General features: G+C 39.5%; 1 protein-coding gene across 1 annotated transcript in view; it reads right to left on the reverse strand.

Moving 5' to 3' along the window:
• GFRA1 (GDNF family receptor alpha 1) overlaps nucleotides 1-17,175 on the reverse strand; it is a gene marked incomplete at both ends in the record, with an annotated part of 141,441 nt that extends 124,266 nt beyond the window's left edge. The window contains 3 exons of the mRNA XM_084265106.1: nucleotides 14,350-14,433; nucleotides 15,717-16,019; nucleotides 17,136-17,175. Of these exons, the coding sequence (XP_084121232.1) occupies nucleotides 14,350-14,433; nucleotides 15,717-16,019; nucleotides 17,136-17,175 (427 nt within the window). The remainder of the gene's footprint in view (nucleotides 1-14,349; nucleotides 14,434-15,716; nucleotides 16,020-17,135) is intronic.
• Nucleotides 17,176-17,389: the final 214 nt, after the last annotated feature.

Raw genomic sequence — 17,389 nt, forward strand, 5'->3', positions numbered from 1 at the left:
ATGAACAGGTCTGTACAGACATCCCCCTTCTGTACAGTCCCTTCTGAAAAGCACTATGCCACAAAACAATGGCCCCTCTGATACCAACTGTAAAGGTTTTGAAAACTCCTAGCAGGGAGAAAAATGCAGTCTCACCAAGCGAGGTCAGGATATCAGGATAACTGCTTTTTTTCCAATGGAAAAATTCTATTTTGGGGAAAAGGTCTGGAAGTTTATACAAATGAACCTCCTCACCTTCCTTTCAGTAAACCTGCTGTTGAATCATTTATGAAAAGAAACTTTCCAGTCAGACAGGCCCAGAATTAAAGATGTGTTTGTACCTTCACTCTCCCTTTAATGTAAGTATTAGTCAGATTTTAAGTACATCAGCAAAGGTGATCTTAGGCACTGGTACAACATTGATTCATATCACATACTGGAAAGGAAGTGTTTGAATGTAATTTCAAGCCTGTGTCAGAAAGGAATTGTACAAAAGAGAAAAAGCTAAAGTCATAAGTTTCCTGACCTCCAAGTGCTTGTGTCTGCCAAATATACATTAGCTCAGCTTTTACATTTAATAGGAAATAAAAAAAAAAGCCAGAGTCCTGCCAGCGCCCATTCACTCAAGTCTTGAAACAGTCAAAAGAATGAACTCAGCCACATCTACAAACTGAGCAGCTTATCGTGCTAGCACTAGATGCAAAGGGGTACCACCCAGGTAACATTTGGGTGCTACCATGTGAAATAGATAAGCACTTCATTTGCCAATTGAAATTAACATGATCTTCTATAACAAATACCCTCATCCAATACCTGTAATGCCCACCCTTCAGGCAAACTCAATCATTTAAAGCAAATCTGGGGTACTCCTGACTATACAGAAGAAATGTGAACAGCAGGAGTCCCCCAGTGGTAAAAATACCACCAAGAAACCTTCCCAAATACCTGCTAGGCAGTAATTTGGGCAGGAGGCCAAAACCTTGTCTCTAAATAGCTGTAGAGTGATTTAGAATTGCATTTTAATATTTTGCCACTCTTTAAAAATAAATACTTCAAAATAATGCAGTTACAGCACACATATCTGAGAGGTTATCACCTTTACAGAAACCTTTCTAGCTTTCATGTTACAGAGTATAATAAACCGGTCCTAATATGCACAGTAATTCCTAGAATTAAAATACTTTCCTGTTATTGTATCATGTCACACAACAAAAACTCATTACCCTGAATTAGACCACTGCACTCAGCTGCAATCTGGGCAAAAGATGATTTGTAAAGTGTTACTCTGAAATACCAAGGTTTTCTGGGCTTAAAGGTATTTCAAATATTATAAATCCTTTTAAAATTCTGAAAACCACGAGGAAGGATAAGTAATAAACCTTAATTCTCCATGACATGCTCCTTGAGACTCTGATCTTGTTCAACATGTAGCATTCACACTCAGCAACATTATGAATTGTCACCCTAATCTATCAGTGACACCCTTTCCCAAAGAAGTAGTACAACCTGGTCTGTAGATAGAGGAGCTATCTATTACAAGCTCTTCACACGTCTCCCGTCCTGATAGCTGCAGTGGCAAGTAACTCTTCTCACCACAGTCCAAGTCCAGAAACACTGATTGTATTTCTCATTCTGGCTAAAGACAGAAACTAGTCACTTTAAATATTCTACAAGCTTGAATATTGACTCTTACAAAGCAATCCTGAGTCCTTTAATTAGCACATATTACTGCTCAAGGGGACCTAACTATTGGCTTTATTTTATTCTTTTTGCAACAAAATAATTCATTCTGTAACCTATAAATTACATTTCTCCTCACAGTCTAGACCAGATACTGCATACTGCCTGCATTACAGAAATCTGGGATTTTTTTTTTCCTCAAGGCCCTACTGAGAACAGCTTTGGAGAAAACTATGCCATTTATGAATCCAGTTTCTTTTGCCTCCAGTGAGTGTCCTGGCTATAGTCACTTATTGATGATATTTAGGTACAAGCTTAGTTTTATTGCGTTTCTTGTGTAGGATTAAATACATATTTAAATCACCAAATAAATTTAAAAAATCAGTAAGTAGAGTTGCAACTTTACAAATACAGTTTTGGAAGGCAAAATAGAATAATGTTTCTTGGTGTTTATAGCTTGACAAAGAATCAATATCCAAAAGACTTTTAGAGCAATATTTTCTCTTTAAAGTTTGCAACATTTAAATCCTTGTCTGAATGCAACAGGAAAGAGGTAACTCTCTTTATAATAATCTGAGGAATTTATAAATGTACATGCAATTAACATAAATGAGAGCTAATATCAGACTGTGTAATCACTGCACGGCAATGCAGTACCTAAGCCTTAAGATGACAGCTTCAGAAGTGCATCCATTCTCTGGCTTGTTAAGTGAATAATTTAAAGTAGATAATTAAGAACACTACAGAGTGGCTGCTTGCAGTGGATATCACTAAAAGTCATCTGTTTTCAGAAGTAGCCCTGTAACGGCAAAGACGCCCAGATACCGACATATTTTTAAATTAATAAATACATAAAACTCAAACATCACAATTATTCACCTTTTATGGCTGCGGTTATGCCATTAATGATGTCTTTAATATATTGATAACCTCACCTTTTAGTTGCTAGTTCAACCACAGTCCAAGAGGGTAACGACTGTAAGTATTTATACACTGAGCAAGCAGGGGGGAAAGGGGTATGGATGTTAAGGGAGAGGTAACTGAGCTACAGAAATCATCGTTATAATTGGCACCTCTGCTGGCACCTTCCACAAGGAGAGGAAGAAGGATGGAGCAGGGAATGAAAAACAAACTACCTTCTCATTTCTAGGGCTGGTTTTCTTTGTCCACCTCTGTCAGACTAGACATGTTGTAGGGTTGACAATTTAATAACCTTTAGCACAAGGCTAAGGCATTCGGTACTATTTTTCTTCAAACAGGCTAATTCTAAATTTATTCTTATTTATGCTTTTTACTCTTCCCACAGCTCTTAGAGAAAGGTCAAGGGCATGAAGATATTTTTAGCAATACAGCAGAAATGCATTAAAAAGCTAAATGATGCTCCAAGTCACATTCAAATAGCTATTTACTAAGTAAATAAAGTGTATGCCTTTCTCCCTAAACATAAGTGCAGGTAGAGTTAATACCTTTGTTTTCTGTGCAATCCAGAAGAGACTTTTCCAGATACTTTTAAACCATACAAAAAATTAAAATTAAAAAATAAAACCAAACAAAAAACCAAGAACAAATCCTGCATTCAACAATTCTCACACCAATTTCTAGACAAGATTAAATACACCAACACACCACATTTCTTTGCAAGTGTCACTTAATTTTCTATTGCGAAGGTGGGACATTTGGCAAGGGGAAGAGACATCTCAGGCATCAGCAGCCTTGGGGAATGTTTGCTTAGAAACACACACAGTTTGACCTCTCAAAGGATCAAAGCAGTTTACTTCATCAGGTCCTAAGTGTTATCAACAGCTGCAAGTCTGCGTCTTCCTTTCACTGTTTAGGAAACGAAGTAAGTAGGAGAGAAAGAACTGAGACGATTTCTCAGTCTATATGGGTTTATTATAAGGCTATAACTTTCATGGCTTTTCATACAAGAATACTATAGGCAGTTCTTATCTATGCAATCCTTTAAAGAAATCTTGACAAGCGAATTTATCAATTTCTAATAGAATTTCAAAGAGTGCAGACACCTCGTTGTCTTCAATCACGTCTTGTTTCATGACTGTATGTGGAGAAAAAGACTTGTTTTCCTGGGTCCTAATGATGTACATTCCCAGGGCAATATAAAATGAACAACAACAAAAATGATAATTTACTTTGCTGCCAGGTGCTGATCCTGTAGGTGTGAAGGAAAGCAAGTAAAGCTGCAGAGGCTGGGTTTTGATCTGGTATTGTATTGAAATATTCTGTGGTTGAGATCTAATTGCACTTAATCTGCTCAATAAAATTATCTTCACTGTTATTAGCATCCCAGACTTTTGTTATTATATAATCCTAACCTATTTTTTAAACAGACATTTTAATCTTCTGCTTAAGCATTTATTAATGCAAAGCCACTGCTGTGCAGAATACATTCCTATGTGCAAGCAGCAAGCCTGGGGAAGTCCAGGCATTTGGACATGAATTCTCTGCAACTGCTACTAAATGTCTGAATTTTGTTTATGACCTTACCACAACAAACGTCAACAAAACTTAATCCTTCATTCTAAAAATACTCCACATCAAAAAGATGACTCTAAAAAGAGCAGTGTCATTCATAAATACAATGGGGTATCCAAATAGTCAACTGCAATATATGCAACAGCTTTTGGCTGAGTCCTTTCTTTCTTGTTTTATTTCTACATCTGAATAAATAATCTTCATGCCAACTAACCTAAATGCATGAATTACTTCCCATTTTGAGAATCCTGAGATGCTCAATTATCTAATACAACTGTCAGCCATCAACTGTACTTAATTGTCTGTATGTTTCAAGTCCACTGCATGTTTATTTATATCACTCGCACAACACACTAGATGTTTTATGAGACTGGAAGAAGATAAGTCACAGTCTAATGCTTAGTGATATGACAGGAGCAATACTTGCTTTTTTTAATCCAAATTTTTCAAGGAAATGTAGGTAAATTGAATATTAGCCTGCTCTATCTTCTCCACACCCCTGTAGCTCCCAGCAATTTTTTAACCCACAGGACATACTCGAACAAATTTGACAGAGAAATGAATATAAAGTTCTTACAAGTTTTATGAAAAAACTCCAGGTTTTAGACCCAACGCAGACCTGCCTTCCAAGCACAAGGCTGGCATATCCAGCTGTGAGCCAGTCCAAGAGGCAGTTGGCACCTGCCCACGCACACAGTCCTTCAGCACACATGTAAGACCGAGCTGGGTGCAGGATGTGCTGCCCCAGAGAGACAAGAGATGTGAGAGAGAGTACGTGTGGAGAGGTCACAGCACAGGGAGAGAAGAGAGGAGCTGTGTTTGCGCAGAAGGCGAGTGCATTCAGGAGATGGATACGCTGGTAGGAAAACAGGCTTTATTAGTTCCATTACTCAGGAACAATTTCTTTTATTAGACCACATCTCAAAGTCTTTACAGGGAGAGAGAGAACAATTTGGGAACGCTGGGAAAAGGAGAGTTGAAGAGAACCTTTCAAGGAACAGCAAAGATGTTGCCTCACCAGAGGTAAAGGATAAGGGCAGACAGGGAGGTGTTGGGGGAACAGAGGAGAGCAAGGTGGAGGGCTGAGGCAGTCTGCAAAGCAAAGACCTAAGAGCAGAGACAAGCCTGTCATAAAAGAGGAAAGGGGAAAACTGTGGTCAGCTTTCTAAGAAACAAGTAGCTAAGGTGGAAAGAGGAGCTGCGGAGAGACAGAAACCACCAAAGCCCTACAGCCAGACAGGACTTAGTGAAGAAGTTATGGCTCAGAAAATGCAACGTTGACAATCAAAGCAAGCACAGCCGTTATGAAAAGGTATGTGAAGGCAGGAATGAGTTGCATTTATTACCTCAAGGAAACGACAGTGCTTAGTGCTGGCCTGACTGCCAGGGCTAAACATGAGAAACATCAGCACTGGGCTGGAGGCTGAGTGACTGGGGAGCATCAGCTACTGTCTCCAAGGAGGAGGAACCGGGAGGACGAGGTCTCTCTTTTTTTCCAAACTGAGCTTTAGTACTGAATTTAGGGTGCAGAATTTAAAAGGATGAAAGTGGAAGCTTTTAACACTTCTGAACCTCATCAGCTGCATGACAAAACTTTAATGGGAAGATGCATTTTATGGACACCAGACAGTGATAAAATTGTATAACCCGTGAATGCAGAAATTCATCTTTATTTATAGGTTCCTACTCGAATTGTTTGATATCTTCAACTCTCTTTACAACCCATCATTTCTGCAAATTTCTATGCAGGAAGAGCTATCTCTATGCCATTACACTTTGTGTCATGCATCTCATGTTAAATTTCAGGCTGAGTGCAGATTGTACAGGACAATAGCCTGACATTTATGAAAATTGTCAAAGCATCATGGTAACTAAAGAACTATTCCAAAAATAACTTAATTGTGTTAATGTCCTAACTATACTGACAGTGTTGTTGTTGCATTAGTTTCATCCACAGAAAATGTAAGAATTTAAAAATGATACCAAAAAAATGATATAAAATAAATTACAGAATTAGTTTTCATGAACAAAACCAGTCACACTTCTAAAAAGCAAAACTGTAAACATGTTCCTTTTTAAGGTTAAAAAAATGTAATGTACACCTTAAAATGAGAAACACTGGATACTTCTCACAACGAAGTTCTCCTTTACAATCCAAAACTTCTTATTTCTTCTCATCACACACGGGCATTTTACACAGCATTTTTAACATACTGTCAGCTCCAGACAGATATCACCGGCTCTTCCAACACTGTCAAAGTTATCCCTGAGAGTCAAACACAAAATAGGGTTCTAAAAATAAAGTTTTAAGTTTTTTTTACAATGTAAAGAGCCTGAGTGCAAACCACCTGCCATAAACTGCACCTTGCTGTGCCATCAAGAGACTGAAAGCGGCAGGATGCTGCTCGTTGGGGCACTGTTCTCTGCATTTTGCCAGGGGACACAGCTTGCAGACAAGGCACTTCTGGAGCTCTCTAAGGAAGACTGCCATAGAAATATGCCTGCTCAGCAGAGGCTTCTCTTCTGCACCAGTCCTTACCCCACTTTATCACCACAGTATTCCCATCAGTGGTGGGATGCTCAGCACGGCGCCAGAGCTCGCCCACGGGAACCACAGGCTTTTTCTCACTCTCGCCATGTCAGGCCTTCAGCAGCCCCATTAGCAGTTTAGTGTCCAACCACTTACCCTGGTAACACAGCAGAGTCTGCAGATACCTGACAAAACTGGGAACTTCTTGGCAAGTTCTGCCTTTCTAAGGTCCTCTGGAAGCCTGGGCCTAGTCCTGCTCAACACATTATTGAAATGGTGGCAACCAGATTCTGCTTCCCTCCTCAGTGACTGTTAGAAACCTGATCTTGCCACATAATCCCATCAGTACTCATGTGCTTTGGCTCCTACTTCAGAGACCTAGCACGGCACATACACAAACCATAAAGCTGGCCCGTAACAGTAAACAGGAACATAAAATTTGGTGCTCAAAAACACATACACATTTACTCATTGGATATCTAGCCCACCACACGCTACAACTGAAGCTTTCCTGAGAAGGTATAGCTTAAAGGTGAAGCACTCCACTCTACAAAGATGCTATAAAGATGTAGTAACAGATTTGAACTAAAGGAAGGGACATTTAGACCAAATATTAGGAAGAAATTCTTCTCTGTGAGGGTGGTGGGACTCCCCATCACTGGAGGCATTTAAGGCCAAGTTAGATGGGGCTTTGGGCAACCTGGGTTAGTGGAGGGTGTTCCAGCCCATGACAGGGATTGGAACTAGATGGTCTTTGAGGTCCCTTCCAACCCAAACAATTCTAGGATTCTACTCTAGCCAAAGAAAAGCCGTGGTTCACTGCATACGTTATACATGGTAAGCAAAGTGCCTGGCCATGGTTATTTAACTAGGCATCGCCCAGCACTTCCCTCTGAGGCTTCAGAAGAATGCTACTTTGCCTGGAGTTACCTTCAGGGCTCCCAAATATTCTCTTTTACTACTCACAGCACTCAAGGAGACACTGAATATTCATGCATGAATGCTTTGCGCTGTATCATCATATGCTTCCTCCTGCCACGGAATGGATTTCATCTTGTTTCCCTTGTTGAAACAGGTTGACAAAGCCTGCCTAGGCTACTGGGACAGACAGAAACTCGGCATTTGCTCAAAGCTGTGCATTTTAAATACTTAAGGAACAAAGACCTTTTCTTCTGTTTTACAGATCTTCAAAGAAATTAGCAAAAAAGTTTAAATAATCTCACCACAGAGAGAAATTTGGACTAAGATGAGCATATTTACATATTCCTATTTGGGGTTTCGAGGCCTGTTTGTCTTCCTGCTGAAGTCAAAGTGCATTAGCACTGCCTTTTTAAGCTAGTCAATCAGTTACTTCAGCAAGGTACTTAATTCCACTCTCATAATCAGATCTAGCTTCAAGAAATGTAGAAAACAGGAAATTCAAAGAGCTCCTGCAAGCCAACAGTCACCAAAGTGATTTTCTTTTGTGTGAAGTCCAATCTGATTATGAAAATGCAGAAGTGGAAATCAGCAACTAGTATCTATGCACCCTTGATAACTTGTTATCTGACTGGAAGCCAGCCTGGTTGTCTCTGCAAAGAAAATCTGCAGACAGAAATGTCAAAGAACACAAACAGTGTACATGCGTATATTAGATTTATTTTTGTCAAGCTATTTTCATTTTGTTAAATGCAGCTAAAATAGATGCCTGGGTTGTTTGGGGTTTTTTTTTTTTTTCCTTGCACCAGGCAAAGGGCCACAAATTCTCACTGGGAAAAGAAGATTTAGTCTTGATTTATAACTGTAAAACCAATGTTATGTGTTGGTCCAAGGACTACTACTTTAATATATTGCCTCACAAAGTAAAAATGTAGTTTTGAACGTCACATTCCACCATAGGCAAAATTAACAATATGGTTCTACTCTTCTGTTAGCAAGAGTCTCAACCTCAGATCAGAAAGCCAGGACTAAGCCAAAAAATTACACCAGGAAACAATGCATCATAATCAAGTAAAAAGATTTTGATGTGTAATGCTTATATCAATGGGAACAAAAATCAGATTGCAAGACTCCTGAACTTAGTAAGATCTGTTGCGTTATTTGTGAAATTAATGAATGTGCAATGTAACTAAAATGCAGTGTATCTCTTCTTCTTTGAAATAAAATGCAACAATATAAGAGGTAAGAGCTAATAAGAACATTGTAAACAGTCAAGACAAATCACCATATTTAATATTTTGTATTAATTTACATTTAATTAATGTAAATTAAATTGCCGTTGTAGAAACACAGCATCTCAAATATTCTTACAGAAGTGTCAGAAAAGACGTAGTGTTAAATTAGAAAAGTATGTAGCATTTGAAACATACACAGATTTCAGAGTAGGCCCAGGATTAGAGGCTTCAGGCTGTAGGAATTGGGGTTGTCATACGGTATTAGTTCATGGTAGAAACCACTAATTCACATGCCACAAACCCCAAAAGGATAAAAGCAGTAAATATGTTGGCTAGGATGGAGACTCTAAATTATCTTTTTGATAAACAATTTAAAAATGCTATATATGGATTCTACAAGAGAAAAGTAATTTACCGAGTTGGGAAAAAAGTATTAAGTGATAATTGAAGTGTTGGGGACCTGCTGCCCAGAACACAGCTCTCACATTTGTTCAAGAATTGTGAAAATGAATGAGGAAACATTCAATTCTTGACTAAATTTTGGAGTTATACAAGTCTGGGCAAAATTAATTCCCTCTGAAACAGTGTCTACCAGGTCTGCAGTCCCTGCTTTACTGAAGTAGCAGAAAGAGAAGGTATGAAGGATTCTAAAGGACTTCAAGCACACAGACAGAGGCAGATCAGTTTCTCTGGATCCTGAGAAGTCATATTGAAAAAATCTCACCCTTCCTCCCTTGCCTCTGCTGGTTGCAGCAGTCTGTGATGTCCCTACCCCACTCTCAGGAAGGATAAAATACCGGGGACAGCCCAGAGAGCTGTTGTCAATACTCAGCACAGGATTTATGCTACGGAGAAGGAAGTCTCTCCACATAAAATCTGCCAGCTCTTGAGGGAAGTGCTTTCCATACTGGGCTTCATTCTTTCACAGCACTGACTTTCTGATCTGTGAATGTCAATGATACAGGATGCCTACAAGATATTGAAAATCTCAGAAGGAGGGAAAACAACTAACTGACCCTTTCCATCTGAATAACTTGGAGATCCTAGAGAGAGTCACCCTCATGAAATCCTACAAGGTGGACATGAGACTGCCCGATTTAAATGCCACCAGCACACAACAGCCTTTGAGAATACAAACACTGCTAACCTTTTATAGTCTTAACTTCTGAAATACATTAAAAGGCCATCTTACTGACCATAATTTTTGGTATTTGTGCTTATACCTTATTCCATATGGAAATCAAGCACGCTAATTTCATGTGCCACGCTACCTAGGTTCTAATGTGAAATGATCTACTCCAGTAAGAAGCCCAAAGTGCCGTGGTGTCTACTGAACCCTTGGGTTTCATTAACAAGTGGTCCATAAGTATAAATCATACCCTTCTCTAGATCTAAGCTTCCAGATACCTTCTGCAACAGAAGGTTTGCAATGTTTTTAAAGAATGAACAGCCTCTCATGAGAAAGCAGAATCAGGAAAGACTCCTTCTGACAAATAATCACACGAGCCAGTGTGTCCCTCATTTGTTAATGATACAAAAAGGCACTTGGCAAAAACAGTTTACTACACAAAAAAGCAATATTGGCATAATAATTAATTTCTACCTGTCCTATAGCTTGTTTCTAGTTTCTAAAACACAGCTAGCAGTGTGTAACTGACCAATTCTCCACAGATAACCAGCAAAACCTACATGTCTTAAGAAATATTTATGTAGCTGGTTGAGATTACTACTGATCATAATGGACGTAAGAGAAGAAAAGATACGCAAAGCTGAACAATGGGATAATAAGCCTGTGATTAACTAGGCAACTTAAAAGTGAATCCATGTGAGGAGAACATTATATCATCCTAAATATGCTGATCTAAACAGTCAGTTCTTTGTAACATTAAGTATTCTATTTACACCACTTCAGAGATAATGACTTAAGGCATTTTATTCAGGTTTAGTGGCTCTCCATTTTGTGTTGAAATGAATGAGACATTTCAGAAACATTTATTTTGCTGCAAGTATTTCTACAGGTCAGTGAAGCTACAGTATTTTTTGCAGGTTTTTTCTTACAACATACCATAGAGATGACCACTATACTGTGTCAGTTGATACCAAAATAATAAGGTATCTTCCAGCTGCAAGGCTCAATGTCAAATGCAATACAAATTCAAGGGGCAAGCTATTCCCCAGGTACTAAAAAGCTGTAGATAGTTTTAACGAGTAATGCAAGCATCTATCCTTAATTTGGTGTGAAACTCACCTCTGAAATCCAATCAACAGATTTCGCATTTACTGTAGTTCTGACAGAAGTCAATGGCCTTAAAGTGTTTTCACCTCTCAGAAGTTGTTAAGGCTTAAGCAAAAATGTTTGTTTAAGCAAAATCTTTACATCATAATAACTAACCCAAATCTGTTACTCTCTAAGACACACAAACAAGTCTTCAGCAATTTGAAGAGCTGCCTACCAGCAAGAAATTCACACCCTTGAGGCAGCAGCACCACATCAGACATAGTAGTTCTAAACAAGATTCAGAACCTAGGCTGCCCAAAACAAACAAACAAACAAAAAACAACGGACAGCCTTGTCCTTGGAGTGGAAAGACTCACAGTCCTGAATTTGGCCATGTGAGGTGTCAAGAGAACTAACTTTATAGGAGGAGCTGAATTATGGACTTAAAGTGCAGGCAGAACAGATTGACCCCTTGTACACTCAGGGTACATCATCACAAGTACATCAACACAACTCATTCATATTGTAGCCATTAAATTATTTTTTTATATAAATTGCTCTTTTAGTACTGATTCAGATGCAAAATTCATGCTCGCTGGTGTCTAAGTATATGAGAACTTGGGTTTAACAGCTAGTGCTGCAACAAATAATTCTTGTGGGATTAGATTTTTCTTTCTGTGTGGTTGGGCATTGGTTAAATTTCATACAGAACACATAGCTTGCCGTTCTAGACTAACTACACCACTAGTCCCAGTGTAACACAGAACACTTAAAAATGTAAACCAAAGCTCTACTTTAGTAACACAACTGCATCGCTTGTTCCATTAACAGAGTGAGAGAAACTACATAACTTAGTAACAGGCTTAGCAATATCTTCCTGGTTTTGGTTTTAAATCAACATATTGATGCTTGAACAGTTAATGAGAACGTGGCACCTTGTTTCCAGAGAGGATGCCATTTTGAACACCTTTCACTATAGACTTAGGTCAATTTTAACTGCTTTTAAAAACTATCCTCCAATTCTTAGACCTATGTATGCTACAAGAAACTTACACAGCACACACAGTAGTCATTTTAGCCAGTGTCTTCCCCTTTCACGTGCCAAAAAAGTCAACTGTTGTGGTTTTCTATACTGCCTCAGAAATAAGATGGCAAAAGCATTATATTTGCTATATACACTGAGTCATACAGTACCACAGAATGGCCTTTGTGAGATGAAAGGGTGAATTGCTGCTTGTGATTACACCCAAGTAACTTTAATGAGACTGAATATTGCAGCAACATCTATAAACAATGATGACATTAGCAGAACACCAGTTATGAAACTCCTGCCAACACTGCTTGTACAGGGCTTTTTTTGTTTTGTTTTAATCAAGACATATAATAAAAAAATCTTACCAAGTTCTGCTGTTTGGGGTATTTGCAGAGCCCTGCAAAAAAAGCTATAAGCCTAGGCAGCCTTCAAGAATGTACCATGCAGTAGTAACCATGACGATAAGAAAAATGCCTTTGCTAATCTTTTTCTTCCACATGACAATACTTCCCAAAACTGGTAGTTTTCTGCAGTAATACAACTTTTGTTTGTTGCTACCTATGAGTCTATGCCTGGAAATCCTCTCACACCTGAAACTTCTGACAAAGGGAACAGGAATTTGGGGTGCACTAGTAACACGCAATGAGTCCTGGCCAGTCCAGCAGTATCTTAAGTGATGGTGGTAAAAGAGATGTCACTTGTTGGCTAATAAGTCTTGTTTCAATTTTTGCACAAAACAGGTTAAAAAAAATAATTACATTTTAAAGATAATTACTTTGCAAGTAGATGGGGAATCTAAAAAAATATAAAATAACAGAAAGGCAGAGGGTATATAAGATATTCCTATAGAGATCATATAACTGTTAAAGTAGGTCAGAATTTGGCCCTCAGCAGGCTGTCCATGATTTCAGAAAACAGCCTATAACTCCTCTGCATTGATTTTGTCTCTGTTTTGTATTAAGTTGAGGGGGTTTTTAAGCAATACACAATAAAATAAATAAAGATTCTCCAGAAATTGATCTTTGCTCTCTACTATTTTTCCAAGAGACTTGCTCACCAAACTAGGATAATGCTTTTAAAAGATGTATGTGATTTGGAGCTGAAGTCTCAGTTTGAAAAGTGACTAAAGGGCTGATTTTCAAAGGCATTAAGATACCTAAAGATGCATTAAGCACTTAGATTTTTTTAAACTGCCTGGGCATCTAAAGCCTATTTAAATCACTTAGTCCTTTCTAAAAATCCCAATGGGCAGTTATCTACATTTTACGTGTCTATATCCCTTTGAAAATCTGTACCATTGAATACTTAACCACCTAAGTCCCCCTGGCTTTTAACGAGGCTTCGGGTCCTAAAAAGCATAAGTACTTCTGAAAATTGGTCAACCCATTCTCTCTGGTCTTTTCTCCTTTCTTTTGAAGAGCAAACGACTGATATTTATCCATAGTATGTCAGCTAACTACAGCTTCAAAACTTTATTACACAGTATACCTTGTAATTTTTATGTAACTAAACAAACAAAGGTCCTGAGTACAGACTGCATCCTTCTAAGACTTTCTGAAACACCAAAAAAGACAATTAAGTCCAACCTGTATAACCTGCCAATGTCCAAAATTAGTTGTTTCAATAAATATGATTTAAAATGAGCTTAACTTAGGCTGGCTGAAAAAAAACAACATAGTTTAATTACTGAGCAACATATTCAAATTGTTACAAATAAGTTCTGAAAGACAGGCACACAGCAACAAAAAATGTTCAGAGAAAATCTTTAAAAAGGAGGAAGTTGTGAACAGGCTCTTTAAACAGCCACCAGTTCCAGGGAAGAGAAGCCTGAATTATGAAATTTCTTTTTTTCAACCAAAACGTATGAAACTATAAAGCTTTCCCTTATGCAAACATTTGAAAGCTTTATCTTCTGATCTTCTTTAATGTCAATGGGAGGTAACTTGCACTGACCATGTTCCCAGAAAGGAACTGATTTGTAAATTAGGAACACGGGGAATCAGATTGCCACCTACAGGAAAATTTAGCATTTATTGTCAAGAATGACTCAAAAAGAATACAGACTGCCATCCTGCCAAGCACTCTTTCAGGTTTAGCTATTATTTCAAAACCAATTAGTATTTTCCTTTGTGTAACTATTATTGTGAACTTCCTAAACCTAGAAAACCATTAAGATGAGAGTATTGCTTCAAAGTTCCATAATTCAACCACAGAGCAGCAGATTGCAATCGTGTCTCAGTTCAAGAAATTTAAGGCTGCTTACCTGATACAATTGGTGCTAGCCTGAATATGTCTGATAGTCTGCTGTTAACTGGTTCATAAGGGGAATCTTCAAGCAAGTCATTTCCTAAAGACAAAAATATATTTGAGTAATTTTTTTTTAATACAGTAATTCAGGATAAGATTCTGTTGTTTAGTTTTGCTCTGAAGTTAAGCTACTCTAACTGCTGAAGGTACTCTCCTCTTTGTGTGGTAATCACCTCTCAAAGCATTGTCTACAAAAACACATGAAAGATGCAAGTTGTTTATGCCTGCCAGTGGTTCTTTTCTCTCCTTCCTCCATGGATAAGGTCATAATTTGCAGAGACAGCCTGTGACATCACAGGGACCGTCCCATCTCATCCCAGCAGGAGAGAAGCTGCAGCAGTGATGTTCCTCTTCATTCACCCTAATAGAAAAGGGTTTTTTTAGAGGAGCAGCCCAGCTTAACAGCCAAAAATTAGCATCCTTGGAATAAAACACTTCTAACAAGATGCTGTCCGAAGGGAAACTCTATGATGCACAAAATGTCCAAGAGTGGCATAATTTATTATGAAGGCCTGAATAAAAATGTATGTAGACTCATTAAAACACTCTGTTTGATGTCTGGAATAATGAACAGAAAGGGATTACTTCCATTTTTGCAGAAGTAGCTACAGAAAGAAGTTAAATGGGGACCACACTGAAGCAAAACATTGCATCTTTGACACCAGAACCAGAGAAAAATAAGGCTAAAAATGGTGTATCCCATGTAAGGACCTGACTGTTCTCACTAGACTATGGCTAATTTGCTAGGGACACCAAGAACAGAAGTCCCAAGTCAATCACTGTCATATCCCTTCTACATGCTCTATAATGCACAAACTTTTTATCTGACTCAGCATACCCAGGGAACACTGCTAACAAGTAAAGAAAGAATAAACTTTCCCTTAAAACAATGCTCTTCATACTACATTTAACTTTTAGCAAAGAGCTAAGAAACTAGTTCCACTGTCCTGTGATCTTGTTGGGCGAGCCTTAATTATAAGGAATTTAAATATCATTAGGAAAACATCTCCAAGCAGGTGTTTTTGTAGCTTGGGCACTTGCTAGTGCCCTTATCTTTTGACTCTGGTTTAGAAAGGTCAGCTGGGTCCCGGGGAGGAAACCCTCATTGTGGATTTCCCAACAACAGGAGATGGAGCAGCAGCTGTTCTTGAGCCGGATGAAAGGTCCTCAGTTTGCAGCTGAAGAGCACCATGTGAATTAGGGTGTCAGACCCTGGGTTTAGCCTCACTGGCAGTGGCTAGCTTTGGATACAAGGGGCTGCACAAATATATAAACCACACACTGCACTAGGGGAGTGTAACGTTTCTGTGCTTCACCACGTACCCTGTAAGCTCTGGTACATGCTCCAGTAAATGCGCAGGCAGTTTTTCTCCTTCTTCATGCCTCTCTTACAGCGGCAGTTGTACAGAGATTTCTGCTTGAGAGCTTCCATGGCGCTTTTGCATTCGTCCTTTGCCTCCAGGCCTGTTGCCCGGCTGAAGTTGCTCTCTTTGCCGGCTACACACTGCCTCAGTGTCCTGTATTTAGTACTACAGCTCTGCTCCTTGAGACACTGATCGCTGGCTTTCACGCAGTCAAGGCGGTCCCCTCCAGGCAGCCGGCTCACTTCTGTGGACAAAAGTACATCTAGAGAGAGGAGACACAAACCAACAAACTCTCGTTGAGGGATGAGGCTGATTTAAGTGGGGGTCCGAGGCGGGCGTCTGGCAGGAAGCACAAGGCAGCACATGCAGCCAGCCCCGCAGGCAGCACCTTGCAAACCTCCAGCCTTCGTGCTACATACACCTTAGGAAAAAGCACTCAGGATTCTCATGGTCTTAGATCCACTTTTGTGGGCGCCCAAGGAAACAGTATGTTTTAACCCTGCTGGGTTGATTGATGAGGAAACACAAAAAGGAAAGAAAACCCCACAAGGGTTAATGTGCCTGACAAAACAAGCGTCCCTGATTCCTTAGATCCACTTTGGTGAAACAAATATCCTTCCCATTCAAGTGTTTAACCGAGGGGTTAAATATTCGGCCTCACTTTCCACAAGAGCTTTGCTGTGATTTCAATTACATCCACCAACAACCCGCTCAGAGAGATAAGTATCCTCCCTGATTGATATTAGCCTCTTTTTGCGTCAGTCACTTTTTAAAGGCTGTACGCATTTTTGCTTATTCCACACGTATAAAGGTAGAATTTATGACTCCCCCCCCCCTCCATTTCTCTCCACATATGATGCTTTTGCAGGAGAACAAAGCAAATTGCATTAACTCCCTCCTCTCCATTGTGCCCCCTGTCACGCTCCCTCAGACACACGCAGATGGAAACGCAAACATCTCCTGTGGAAAGGAAACCAGTTTGGGCTGCAAACCACTCGCAGTCGGGCAGGCTGCCAGGTTCAGGTGAAGATGCAATCCTTCGGCTGGCTCTTGTCACCCTCCTCCCCCCATCCCCCCCCCCCCCTCGCTCTTCCCCCCCCCCCCTCCCCAAGCAGCTTTATTTTATTAAAATTAAAAGTTTCCCTGTAACTTGCGAGAAGCCAATTTAACAAGAAGCTACGCAGGCAAGTATCTGAATCTGTAACCTCCCAGAGCTTTAAACGTAGACTGGACTAAGTGATGTGAGGCAGAGACGTAAAAACTACTGGAAACTTCATCGTTCTGCCTAAACAATAGACTGACAACCGTCAGGCACCCGATCCCTACGCTTTGCTTCACGAAGCGATGTACAGAGAGAAATCAGACGCCGGCAACTTACCCACTAAGGGCAAAGCGAAGTACAGGATAGCGAGGAACATCTTGCCGTCTTCCGATGGTTTCCCCAAACAAGCTGATGTGCCACAACAAAGAGGATCAGCATGTAGATATTCCAAAACCGCCGAGGTGCAAAGACTCCAAGTTCAGATCCATTGAATTCAAGGGAGGAAAAAACAAAAACAAAACAAACAAAAAAAAAACCCAAACCCACAACCAAAACCAACCCTCTCTCCTTTTCACCGCTACCACCTCCAG

Source organism: Gallinula chloropus, assembly GCF_964237585.1.
Source record: "Gallinula chloropus genome assembly, chromosome: 5".
Classification (NCBI taxonomy): domain Eukaryota; kingdom Metazoa; phylum Chordata; class Aves; order Gruiformes; family Rallidae; genus Gallinula; species Gallinula chloropus.